Genomic DNA, 13,231 nt, shown 5'->3' on the forward strand with positions numbered 1-13,231 from the left:
CATTTGCAAATAGAGTTTAACTTCTTCCTTACCTATTTGGATGCCTTTTATCTCTTGTCTGATTGCTGTGGCTAGCGTTTCCCGTATTGTGTTGAATAAAAGTGGCAAAAGAGGACCTTGTCATGTTCCTAAAGCTTTTCCTTAAGAGTATTGTGTTAGCTGTGGGTTTGTCATCTATCGCCTTTATTAGGTTGAGGTACATTCCTTCTTAAACCCACTCTATTGAGAATTTTTATCATAAACACCTGTTGAGTTTTGTCAGATGCTTTTTCCTGCATCCGTTGAGATGATCATATGGTTTTTATCTTTCATGTTGTTAATGTGATACATCACTTTGATTGATTTGTGAATATTGAACCATCCTTGCATCCCTGCAATGAATCCCACTTAATTAAGGTGAGTGATTCTTTTAATGTATTGTGGAATTTGGTTTGCTAATATTGTGTTGGGGATTTTTGCATAAATGCTCATTAGGAATATTGGCTTGTAGTTTTCTTTTTTTTGGAGTGTCTTTGGTTTTGGGGTAATGCTGGCCTCATAGAATGAATTTGGAAGCTTTCCCTCCTCTTTTTTTTTTTTTTTTTTTTTTAATAGTTTGAAGAGGATAGGTATCAACTCTAAATGTTTGGTAAGATTCACCTGTGGATCCATCTGGTTCTGGACTTTTTGTTTGTTGAGAGTTTCTGATTACTGATTAAGTTTTGTTATTAGTAATCAGCCTGTTCACATTTTCTATTCCTTCCTGATTTAGTTTTGGAAGATTGTATGTTTTTAGGGATTTATCCATCTCTTCTAAGTTGTCCAGTTTGTTAGCATATAATTTTTGATAGTTTCTTATAGTCTTTTGTATTTTTCCTTATTATAATAAGTATTCCTAAAAAATTAGCATTAGGGCCATAAAATGGAAGGTCAGTGTAGGATGGAGAGAAACTTGGATGTGTATTATTTATTGTTTTAATACTGCACACCTATGAATTATTAGTTTAGATGTAGAACACATTTATTTTATGAGAAATAGTTCTGCCTAGACAAATGTATGTCACTACCAGTTTTTGTTAATCATTATCTACTATTGATTTTTTGCAACTGTCTTTTTGTGACTGGTAATAGTGAGCTTTCATGACACAGCAGTTAACTTAGTAAAAATCAGGAGTCTATTCTTGACTTCTTATGCCTTGGAGAGGTTTGCTAATTGTTTGTTAATATAACAGAAATTCACATAAAGCCTTGATATGGCAGGAAATTGTATTCTTTCTTTTTTCTTCCAAGATTTTGTTTAATTCCAGTTAGTTAACATATAATGTAGTATTAGTTTCAGGAGAATTTAGTGATTCATCATGTACATATAACACCCAGTGCTCATCACAAGTGCCTTCCTTAATGCCCATCACCCATTTAGTCCATTCCCTTACCAACCTCCTGTCCACCAACTGTCAGTTTGTTCTCTATAGTTAAGAGTCTCTTGGGGATCCTGGGTGACTCAGTCGGTTAAGCATCCAGCTCTTGATTTAGGCTCAGGTCATGATCTGACTGTTTGTGAGACAGCCCTGCATCAGTCTCTGTGCTGACAGTGCAGAGCCTGCTTGGGATTCTCTCTCTCTGTCTCTCTCTGACCTTCCTGCCTGTGGTCATGCTCGCTCTCTCTAAATAAATAAACTTAAAAAAAAGTCTCTTATGGTTTGCCTTCCCTCTCTGTTTTTATCTTATTTTACTTTTCCTTCCCTTCCCCTATGTTTATCTGTTTTGTTTTTGAAATTCCACATGAGTGAAATCATATGGTATTTGTCTTTCTCTGATTGACTTATCTTGCTTAGCACAATACACTCTAGTTCTGTCTGTGTCATTGCAAATGGCAAGATTTCATTCTTTTTGATCGCTGAGTAATATTCCATTGTGTATGTATATATACACACCACATTTTCTTTATTCAGTCATCAGTCAGTGGACATTTGGCCTCTTTCCATGATTTGGCTATTGTTGACAGTGCTGCTATAAACATTGGGGTGCATGTGCCCCTTCGAATCAGTATTTTTATATCCTTTGGGTAAATACCTAGTAGTGCAGTTAATTCGACACCCAAAAAATTAATATTCCAGTTAAGAAATGGGCAGAATATATGAACAGATATTTCCCCCAAGAAGACATACAAATGGCTGACAGACACATGAAAAAATGCTCAGCATCACTCATCATCAGGGAGATACAAATCAAAACCACAATGAGATACCTGTCAGAATGGCTAACATTAACAACGCAGGAAACAATAGATGTTGATGTGGATTCAGAGAAAGGGGAACCCTCCCACACTGTTGGTAGGAGTGCAAACTGATGCAGCCACTCTGAAAACAGTGTGGAGGTTTCTCAGAAAGTTAAAGATAGAGCTACCCTATGACCCCGCAATTGCACTACTAGTTATTTACCTTATTATATACTTAGGGTATTCGTAAGTATCAGGAAATAATGTATAAAATTAGCAGGGTTAATTATTTTACCCTAGTTTCAGTAGCTTTGAAAATTTTTGCTAACACTTAATTACCATATTAATATTAAATTACTTAAAAATTTAAAAAGATCTTCAAATAGAAAAAATTAAATTGATACTGTTCCATTTAACTCCTAACTTAGAAAATCTTCATACCATACCTTTCTGTTCTGAGAGTGAAATTCCAAAATAATAGTGTAATATTCAAGACATTTTCAAATATTTATCTGCTTTGGTTTAGTTCATATTTTCTAATTTACTTGGATCTGCTTTTTCTCTACAGAAAGTTTTTCACTATAATTTGCATTTATAACTGCTTTGTAATTCACATGAAAACTATTTGATTTGAGGGGCACCTGGGTGGCTCAGTCAGTTGAGTCTACAACTCTTGATTTCTGCTCAGGTCATTATCCTGGGGTTGTGGCATCGAGCCCTGTGTCAGGCTCTGCGCTGGGCATGGAGTCTGCTTGGGATTCTCTCTCTCCCTCTGCCCCTCTTCCCTGCTTGCACGCTTACTCTCTCTCAAAAAAAAATTAAAGAAAATATTTGATTTGAAGAAGTGTGAACACAAGCAGACTAAATTTTTACACCTTAGGTAATACCTTAATTATTTGAATATCTGTGCTTTCTAATTTTTTTTGCATGTAACTATTGCTTTCAATTCTGTTTTTCTTTCTTTTTTTTTTTTGAGACTTTATTTTTTATTTTTTTAAATTTACATCCAAATTAGTTAGCATCTAGTGCAACAATGATTTCAGGAGTAGATTCCTTAGTGCCCCTTACCCCTTTAGCCCATCCCCCCTCCCACAACCCCTCCTGTAACCTCAGTTTGTTCTCCATATTTATGAGTCTCTTCTGTTTTGTCCCCCTCCCTGTTTTTATATTATTTTTGTTTCCCTTCCCTTATGTTCATCTGTTTTATCTCTTAAAGTCCTCATATGAATGAAGTCATATGGTTTTTGTCTTTCTCTGACTAATTTCACTTAGCATAATACCCTCCAGTTCCAGCATGTAGTTGCAAATGGCAAGATTTCATTCTTTTTAATTGCCGAATAATACTCCATTGTGTGTGTGTGTGTGTGTGTGTGTGTGTGTATGTATACACACACATATATATACCACATCTTCTTTGTCCATTCATCCATCGATGGACATTTGGGCTCTTTCCATACTTTGGCTGTTGTTGATAGTTCTGCTATAAACATGGGGGTGCATGTGTCCCTTCGAAACAGCACACCTGTATCCTTTGGATGAATGCCTAATAGCGCAATTGCTGGGTCATAGGGTAGTTCTATTTTTAGTTTTTTGAGGAACCTCCATACTGTTTTCCAGAGTGGCTGCACCAGCTTGCATTCCCATCAATTCTGTTTTTCTTATGTTTTGTGTTTTGATTATTTTAAGAATGTGAAATTAAAACTATTGTTCTAGAAGTTAATATTTGAAAATTTTGTCATTTAAACTATTGCAAATGATGTGATTTATAAGGAACAATAATTATGTTTGAATTTCACTTCCTTTTGAACCTCCTGAGTAAAAAGAATATTAATGAAGTCAGAGCATAAGTTAGGATATGAGTCCGAAATAGATGAAAAGCATTTCTTAATTGCTTTTTCTAACCTTTTTTTCTGACACTGAGCTTTGAATTTGGGATTTTTAAAGATTTCCTGCTAGTTAGAGATCTGTGCCAGTGGGTGTCAGATGAGGCTTAGAGAAAAGTCTGATAGCAGGAATTAGTTTGAATTTCCTGGCCTCTTGGTTAGTTTTGCTCTTCCCTGTCTTGGATCCTGCTTTCTGTGAAATTAGTTAAACTGGTGAATGTGTGAAGAGAATGATTTGATATATTTAGGACTCCAGAGAAGGATTAACAGACCACATCGCTGTATCCGATTCTTGTTGCCTGTTGGTTTCCATAGTGTTTTCTAGCTCTTTACTTTTTTATTGTTCAGAAAGATCTTGAGTTACCCGCAAGTGTAACTTGTTTTCTGTTTAAGCTTTTTGGATGATTTGTATATTTAGTCATAGACAGTAGTGTGTTTTCTTTGTGTTGTCTTAAGTCCTTTAAGCTAGAGACTATAATCAGGAGTGTTTTATTTCACAGTGGCCATTTTATTTATATGAGGAGAACTTAGACTGCTCATTACTTGTTCTGGAGAAAAGTAGAAAGGTGTGGTTACTTCTTTTTGGGAGCTGTGTCCCAAATGTTATTCTAGCCTTTTTAGAGGAATGTTTTGAATATTTTTGGATATCTATATTTGCTGAACGCTTTGCTAAGTGATTCCCATGGACTCCTCACAACGACCCTATAGATTTTGTTCATATTTCTTTTGCTCACAGAACCCGTGTGCCCTGGCGCGATGATGTGCAGTTATGCAGAGACGCGTGCAAGGGACCCTTGGCCCTGCGTTGCTGCTTCTGAGCTGTGCAGACATGCTGTCTGCGGGCTTGGGAATCTTGGCTCCTTTCTTCTTTCAGATTTTTATAATTTTTGTTTTTAATCTCCTATATCTTGTTTATACTTTGTTGCTCCTGGTTTTGTATGGGAAAAGATTCCAGAGAATGACTGATTTTGAGACTTAATACATACTCATGCCAGGGAAGGAAATGGTCATGAGGCAGTTGTGAGTGTTCTCATTGTAAATCATGTGAGTGGAGCCCCGTATTGAGTAAACTTCTTCCCCCGTCCTTACCAGGTTACTTTGGCACTTTGTCAGCAGTGAGGGAAACAATAAAGTAAATACTGTAATGCTTAATCATTTTCCTGCTTATAAATGGGCTCATATAAAAAATTCCATTCTGAGAAGCGCATTTTACAGAGCTATTAACTCCTTTGTAAAAAATACGGTGGAAACAGATGGATAGATTGCAAAATAACTTGAGACTCCCAGCATCTTCCCTAGCTCTTCACTTTGAATTTGAACATTTGGATCCTTCAAATTTGGAAATGGTAGATTAAGTGGAAATAGGATTGAGCTTTCTGACATAACTTAATATTGCAGTTGTTTATTTCAATTAAACAAAAGTAAGAAGTCTTTAATGTCCTTTATGTCATTGAGCATTCCTAACCTTGAGGCTTCAGAACGTGCTTTGACATGTCGGTAGTACTTTTGCCATGAGAAATGTTCAACAAAGAAATGCTTCTCTCCTTCTCTTCTTCCTCCCCCCACCCCCAATAAAATTTCAGCATCAACAAAATCTTCCCTCTGGCCCAGTTTAGTACCAGAAGCACCTAATCACACCATGTCTGCTCTCAAGGTCATACATGTAGTGCTTCTAAATGAGGTGATGTTTACTAAAAAAGTAAATTTAATCTGTCTCTGAGGTTTTATCTTTTTAAAATTCATTTTGCCTTCCAGAAGAGTGTATTGTTTGGAATTTATAGGGCAATTGTAAAACCATCTATCGTGTGCTCTGTGGAGCTCGTTTCCTGTTTCTTCCTTGTCCCCTTGCCTGCTCTTTCTGTTCCTTGATCCTTCTAGTTCACTGATCTTCTCCTGGCTGCTCTTTTGTTATCCTAGGGGCTTTGTATTTCTTAGTCACCCCATTGTTTTACAAACCTTGTCAACAAGATTATTTATCTTACTTTATTAATCTCACGTTGACTTCCTAGACCAGGTTCTTCAGTGGACTTTTTCAGGGCTCCGTTGTTGACTTCTTTGGCAGAAAACTCTGTCTTGTCACGTCATCTTTCTTCTGTTCACCTTCAGATTATTTTTGCCTCTTAGCTCTTTTAAAAAAATTTTTTTCTCCTGCAAAAAGTCAAGAGAACAAATTTTTCTCCTCATGCTGTGGTTGTCACAGGCTCTAAGCTTCTTGGGCTGTGGTCTTAGAAGTGTTAAACTCTGGCTTAGCACACATCTATAAATGCCACTGCAGTAGATAACTCTGAATGTATCATCTGGGTGTGCATTTCTGCCATTCTAGAGCACTTATAGCCTTATGTGACCTGTCAGTCCTGTGCTGTTGTGTGTTTATGTGTGTTTTTGATTTTTGTGTGCCCTCTTAAAGAAACCATGTGGCAACTTGGTTGAGATAATTCATAGATTCATACAATTTACGGATAAGAGTGCTTTAAAATGATATCATTTCATCACCTATTTTGCTGGTGAGGAAACAGACCTCAGTGAGTTCAGGGACCGCCCTCACGTCAGACGTTAGTGGGAAGCCTGGGAGAGAATACCCATCTCTGCTTTCTAGTCCAGCATTTTTCGATCCAAGTTGACTCTTGAAAAATTTTCTCATTTCAAATACTTTTGATTAAGGTGTGATTCCTAGTTTCATCCCCACGTCTGGAAGTACGTCACTGGCATAGTAATCATTGCTAAAGAATTCTGTAATTTATGCCAGTGACTATCGATCGAGTGCCTCCTGCATGATGAGGATGCGTTTGTGCTTTGTTGGCATACAAAAGAAGTATCTGAGGTTATTTCTGCCCTCGACAATTTTGAGAACTTAGTTGAATTTATTAAAAATTAACCCAAACTTTCTTTTTTCTTTTTCTGCTGTTTCTTTATATCTTGTGCTTCACCCCCACCTTAAAACATCTTGAATATCTACTCTTACTGCTGTGAGACAAACATACATTGATCTCTAATTGTGTGTCAGGCATGAGTGTTTAGGATGCAGAGTTAATCCCAGCGTCCAGGGGCATGCTGCCTGTGGGCTGGGGATCCAGCTCACAAACCATGCAGTGCGCTTTATGCAGTGATTCTCAACCAGGCCAATTTTGCCTCCCTGTAAGGCATTAGGCAGTGTCCGAAAACGTTTGTCCTTGTCACACTGGATGGGGTGGGGGCAGTGCTACTAGCGTTCTGAGTAGAGGCCAGTGATGCTGTTCAACATCCCACAGTGCATCAGACTGCCCCCCCCCCCCAACCAACAACTACCTGACTCCAAATGTCAGTACTGTCAAGGTTGAGAAACCTAGGTATAGAGTGATCATTGCTATATCCAAAACAGCTACCATGTTCTTGATGTGTTTAGTGCCTGGCACTGTCTCATGATACAGGTGTGGATACGTTACTAGTGCCCCTGGGTTGGTTTGGGTGTCTGGGAAGGCTGAGTTGAATCTGGAGGACAAGAAGAAAGGACAGGAAAGGTAAGCAGAGGGAGTGGTGTGGGCAGCCATCTAGAGGTGACAGGGCCATCTGGGGCCCTGCAGGTTGTTCATTATGGCTAGACGTTGAGAGAGAATGCTGAAAGCGAGAGAGAGAGAGAGGGAAGAGAGAGGGAGAGAGGGGGGGAGAGAGAGGGAGAGAGAGAGGGAACGAACCTCAAGAAGAGGGTGAGGAGGTAGCAAAGGAGAACCTGGAAGTGGTAGCCTTGTATGTCATGCTAAGGCATTTGGGTCTTTATGTAAAGGCTGTAGGAAACCAAAAAGAGGTTTTAAGTGGATCATCACATGTTCAGATTTGTCTTTTGGAAGGGCAACTTCAGTGTTTCAAGGAGAACTAATTGGAAGGGAGCAACTAGAGATAAGAAATTGACTCAGAGGCTGTTGCACTCATTCAGGTAGGAAATGAGCCTAGACGTTACAGTGGGGGTGGGAAAATGGTTGAATTTCAGAGATACAAGAGAGGTTGAATCTATTCATTGGGTACCAGGGAAGAGAGGACCAAGCGCCGGGTCACTGATCCCTGACTGGGGCAAGCATAGCTAGAACACATGTACCCCTTCCCCAAAGGGAGATGTACAGGTCTGTCAACAGCAACCACATCGGGCTTCAAGCCTGGCATCTTTGGGGCACGCCTGCCCTTCCTGTTGGCGCTGGATGTAACCCCTGTGATGCAGAGGTGAACCTACCGTGTTAGCACATCCACCCACAAAGATGGAGTGAGAACAGGGCCGCTGCGATAAAAACTTATGTGAAGGTGGGGAGAGAAATGCTCAGTAGCTACTATTTCACATTCTGTTGCAGAAGCATAACAGGACCCCTGCGCACTGGCTACAGAGCCAACTCTTTGGTCGGCCAGTTGGGCTGCTTTTGGTTTTGTTCTCAGAGAGGAACTCTTTTGTCCATTGCCCTTTGTGGCTCATCTGGGAGGGTGTATAATTCATGTTTCAGCTCAGATGTCACCTCCTCAGCTTTTATTTGACCTCCCGATATAAAATAGGCAGCCAGTTTTTAATTGCCGCGTTGTAGCTATCAGCTGGACACATATTATCAGCAATGATCTAGTTCATTTACTTGTTTTACTTTTTGTACCCCTTTTCTACTGGAATATCAGGTCTTGAACGGAGGAGGGGATTTGGTGGATGTGTTCATTTTGAGTCATTAATACCTGCAGTGTCTGGCTCACCGTGTTTTTTGAAAGGATGGACAAATGAATGAGAAAGATACAGAATGCCGAAAAAGGAACAGGACTTAAAGAGTGGTGTGTGTGTGTGTGTGTGTGTGTGTGTGTGTGTGTGTGTGTGTGTGTTTGTTTTACTTTTGGTGGGAGAGAGGAAGAGGAGTTCAGTTTGGATGTAATGGGTTTTAGCAGTATTCAGGTAGAGATGTCCAGGAGGCCGCTGAACACACAAGTGACGCTCAGGAAGGAAGTTGTAGTATAAAACTGGCTAATGTTTACTGAACCCCTTCCTCAGTGCCAGGCGCTGTTCTCAGCCCTTTCCTGATCTTAGGAAACTGGAGCTGTGTGTACATTTGTGGAAGCAGAAGTCTAAAACGGTGGAATGGGAACATTCGGAGAGTGTGCATGAGAAAAACAATAGGGACAGAATCCCAGGGGACACGGGGCATATGAGAGCTGAGCAGAGAAAGAGGCACCTCTCCGAAGGAACCACCAGAGGGGCAGGGGGAGCTCAGGGAGAGGATGGCATGTAGGAATCCAGGGGAGGGGGTGCAGGGTGGAGAGCTCCCCGTCTGTCTCACAGGGATCTGAAAAGTGTCCGTGGACCTCAGGATCAGAGAAGTAACCTGGGGAGAGCTGTTTGAGGAAACCCTGGGGGAAGCAAATAGGTTGAGGGAGAATTTAGTACATGTGCCGCTGAAGCGAGCCCAAGGGTTGGAGAACTTAAAGTTGCCCTTGAGAATAAGCTGGTAGGAGGAAGAGTTTGAAAATGCAGCATGGGGAGGAGATGGCGACTGTGTGATTCTGAGGGTTCGTTGGCGGGGTGAGAATTGATGGCAGCCAGAGCAGTGGTGGAGGAATGTTCTCAGATATATCTTTTAGCTGCTTTCTTTGTATTTCCTGTGAACCTTTTGATTTTCCTGTTCTGTCATTTTCCCAGCAGAACGGGAGGCAGTAGAAGCTTACCAGCTGCCACACTGCTTCCCTGTTTAGGGTGCGGTGGCAACTGGCCACAGCTTCCATCAGCCCAGGAGCATGGGTTCTAGGGAGAGTCCCTGTATTTCTTTTGCTGGGATCAGCCGTTAGTTTTGTGGTTTTCCTGGTTACTGTGGCTTCACATGATTACGCTTCCACTTATTTCTACCAGGCCTGAATTCTGGTTGCATGAAAGCTATCTTTCAGAAGCCATCAGGCTACCAGTAGTTAAAATGGCTCAGCAAAGTCCACAGCGGCACACTTAGTAAGGAAACCTGAATTACATATGTAACTTGGGAATTTAAGAATGTACATCAATCTCTTTTTTTTTTTTTTAATTTTTGCAGTGACAGCCATTAGGTTTCCAACTGAGGAAGTAAAGCTAGTGTTTTTAGAATATGCTGTTCAAATATAAAATATACCTTAGTTTCTTGATGCATGGATGCTAAAACTGTTCACCTTGCTTGATAATTTCTGAATCTATATTGAGATATAGATAATGGAGTCAGGGTATATAGAAAATTATTTTCTAAAATAGTATTTTAGAATAAATACTATTTATTTAAATTTAAAAATTTAATTTAGAATAGAAAAGTATTTTCCTCTTTGTTGCCTTTGAGAGAAAATACATTTGACAGAATTAAAAAAAAAATGGCTCCGGACTCTGGAGCCTAAGAAGTTCGTCTCTTTTGAGAATCTGCTTGAAAATGTGAACAAATCACATGAGAGCATGTGAAAAATCTACAAATACAAAAATCTACAAAGTAGTTCTTTGTAGGTTTTCTTTTAAAACTAGCCTGCTCCATCAAGGGTAATGGTTATGCTGTCAGCAGAGTGAACTGTGTTCCATCAGGGTGTCTGGACCAGATGTTTGATTCTTGCCAGAACAAAATGGCCTCCGATCTGGGAAGGACCGGGTGGGGAAGGACCATTCAGGAGGAGAGGGTAGTTGTGCATGTTCTTCAGAGATGGTACAATTTGGTACTCAGTTTTCAGTAGTACCACTGAGTACATGACAGATAAAGAGTTACTTCACTCCCTCAAAGAATAAACCTCTTGGTGTTACTCAGGTTTTTATTGTTAGGGCTTCTTTATACTCTTAAAATTCTTTGAAGACCTCAAAGAGCTTTTTGTTTATATAGGCTATATTGATTGATATTTGCTAGATTAGATAGTAGATTGATGTAGATTTTGATATTACATTGATATTTACTACATTGGTAAATGCACAAAATTTACCAATTCGTCTAAAAATACCAATAAGAAATTCATTAATGCTTACACAACTAGCATGTTTTTATGAAAAATAACTATAGTTTTAAAAATTTATTGAGAAAAAATGGCATTGCTATGCATTTTTGTCAATCTTGTTATAATATCTCACTTAACCAAAGAGAGATTCTTTTTTTTTTTTAAATTTTTTTTCAACGGTTTTTATTTATTTTTTTGGGACAGAGAGAGACAGAGCATGAACGGGGGAGGGGCAGAGAGAGAGGGAGACACAGAATCGGAAACAGGCTCCAGGCTCCGAGCCATCAGCCCAGAGCCCGACGCGGGGCTCGAACTCACGGACCGCGAGATCGTGACCTGGCTGAAGTCGGACACTTAACCGACTGCGCCACCCAGGCGCCCCGAGAGATTCTTAAATCTGCTTCTGCATTCAGCCTATCATTTGGGATATTTCACTATAAGTCATGAAAGAATGAACGTGAAGAAGGCAAATCATGTCTTAGTATTTCTGAGAAAGTAATGTTCAGCTCATGGACCCTAGAAGTGTTTCATGGACCCCCTGGGGGATCCCTGGGCCACGCTTTGAGAACCACTCGGGTAAACAATATGTTCTTGAAAGCAAAGACCATTGCCTTGGTTTCCTCTTCTATTCCTCGGGGTCTGGTAAATATTCGTTATATTGACTCCTCAAATGTGTTTACTGTTTCCACTTTCCTCTGTAAAAATCCAGAGGAAGGACCCAGCTGGTGAATCAGGATGCCTTCCTCCTTAATTAGTAAGAATCCATCTCAGGCCTTTGACTCAGCAGCCAGAGAGGTGCCACTGGACTCTTTTCCCTGTGTCTGATGACATTGCAGACTGGTTACAAATCAAGATAAGTAGTTTAGGGAAAAAATATTCTCTTTATAGTACAGTGGGTTCTAGGAAGTCTTGGAGGTTGCTGGGGGAAAGAAGCTAGAATTGTTTCCTAGGAACAGTGGGAAAGTCTCTGCGGAAGTGTTAGGGGCCTGCTGGCGCATGGGATCCACTCTGCTCTCCAGAAAGCATATGTATGTACTCTTCCAGTTTGTAATTTCTGCACCAAGGCAATGGCAGGTGGCCTGAAGAGCGAGTGGGAAGCAGTAATCAGCTCTCCAAGTAACAGCATTCTCATTTGCCAAATGTTATGTTAATGTTTCTCCAAACTTGTGGTAGAAATATGCAAACTTAGACTGAAAATATGCATACTGTTAGTATTAAGTTTTCAGACTTTTGATAAAATGTAGGTAAACAATATCAAAAGGTATCTTAAAAATTATGTAGTAAATTTTGCATAAAACAAATATGTGTACCACTTAGGATATTTACATTGGAGCCAATTTATTTATCAGCTACGTGAGGGAAAATCTTTATGAATATGGTAGCATAAAAGCAGTAGTTTTTGCATTTGACTTGCAAGAAATGGAAGCAGAAACATTTTAAAAACAGCATGATTTTGTTTGCTTTATGTGAATGAGCAGTGGCATTTTCTAACTGCTTGCCTCTTGGGCACATAAATCATCATGGTGCGTTCTTACTAATAGTCTTTGAACTTCTTTCTCTGTCCTTTTCCTCTGGGCCGTATATTGCTGCCTTTAGCGCTTCAGCATGGAGGGGATCTCAAATGTCATTCAGAATGGCCTCCGCCACACCTTTGGAAATTCAGGTGGAGAGAAACAGGTGCTCGGTTATCCTTATTTTCCTCATTCTCTGCTTTTTTCATTCCCTGTGTAAGTGAAGGTCCTGAAAGCTGGCACTTGTACTAATTTACTAAGACTGTTGCTTAAAAGGGAGAAGTGAAAGTTCATCATATCTCTAGTCCTGATAATACATAGGATTTCCCTTTAGGAAACAGCACTTTTCAAATTGGGCAACAGACTAAATGCATTCTTAGTACCTGTTTTAGAGCTCCATTTTCCACTGCCGTTAAAGAAATTGCATTGACCTCATGAGCTGCATGTCTAGAATATATAACTAAACCAGAATATGCTACTGTAATTCTAAAAGTCTGAGAAACAAGATGTCATTTTAGGGGGAAGAAAGCTGATCTCGGTATCTTTCTGATTAGAGTTCTAGGTCAAACAGGTTGATAAGAGTATATCCTACCTCCTTTTCAATGAAATTCAGGTGCTTCTAAGGTGTATCGTGTAGCAGCCAACTCAGTTGTCCGCCGAGTGAGGCACGAGACGTGATTTATACAGAATTCTACCTGGCTGTAAATACACCCGCAGTCAGA

The 13,231-nt window shown here is 39.8% G+C and overlaps 1 protein-coding gene across 3 annotated transcripts in view; it reads left to right on the top strand.

Annotated features, from left to right (window-relative positions):
- Nucleotides 1-13,231, top strand: part of FEZ2 (fasciculation and elongation protein zeta 2) — a 43,162-nt gene that overhangs the window by 22,180 nt on the left and 7,751 nt on the right. For 2 of the 3 annotated variants that reach the window (XR_003967897.1, XM_030311319.1), the window contains exon 6: nt 12,595-12,675. The exons of the other annotated variant lie outside the window; for it this stretch is intronic. Coding sequence is in view for 1 of the 2 variants with exons in the window: in XM_030311319.1 (XP_030167179.1) it covers nt 12,595-12,675 (81 nt within the window). In the remaining variant the exon portion in view is untranslated. The remainder of the gene's footprint in view (nt 1-12,594; nt 12,676-13,231) is intronic. 3 annotated transcript variants of the gene reach the window in all.

This window comes from Lynx canadensis, chromosome A3, assembly GCF_007474595.2.
Source record: "Lynx canadensis isolate LIC74 chromosome A3, mLynCan4.pri.v2, whole genome shotgun sequence".
Lineage (NCBI taxonomy): Eukaryota > Metazoa > Chordata > Mammalia > Carnivora > Felidae > Lynx > Lynx canadensis.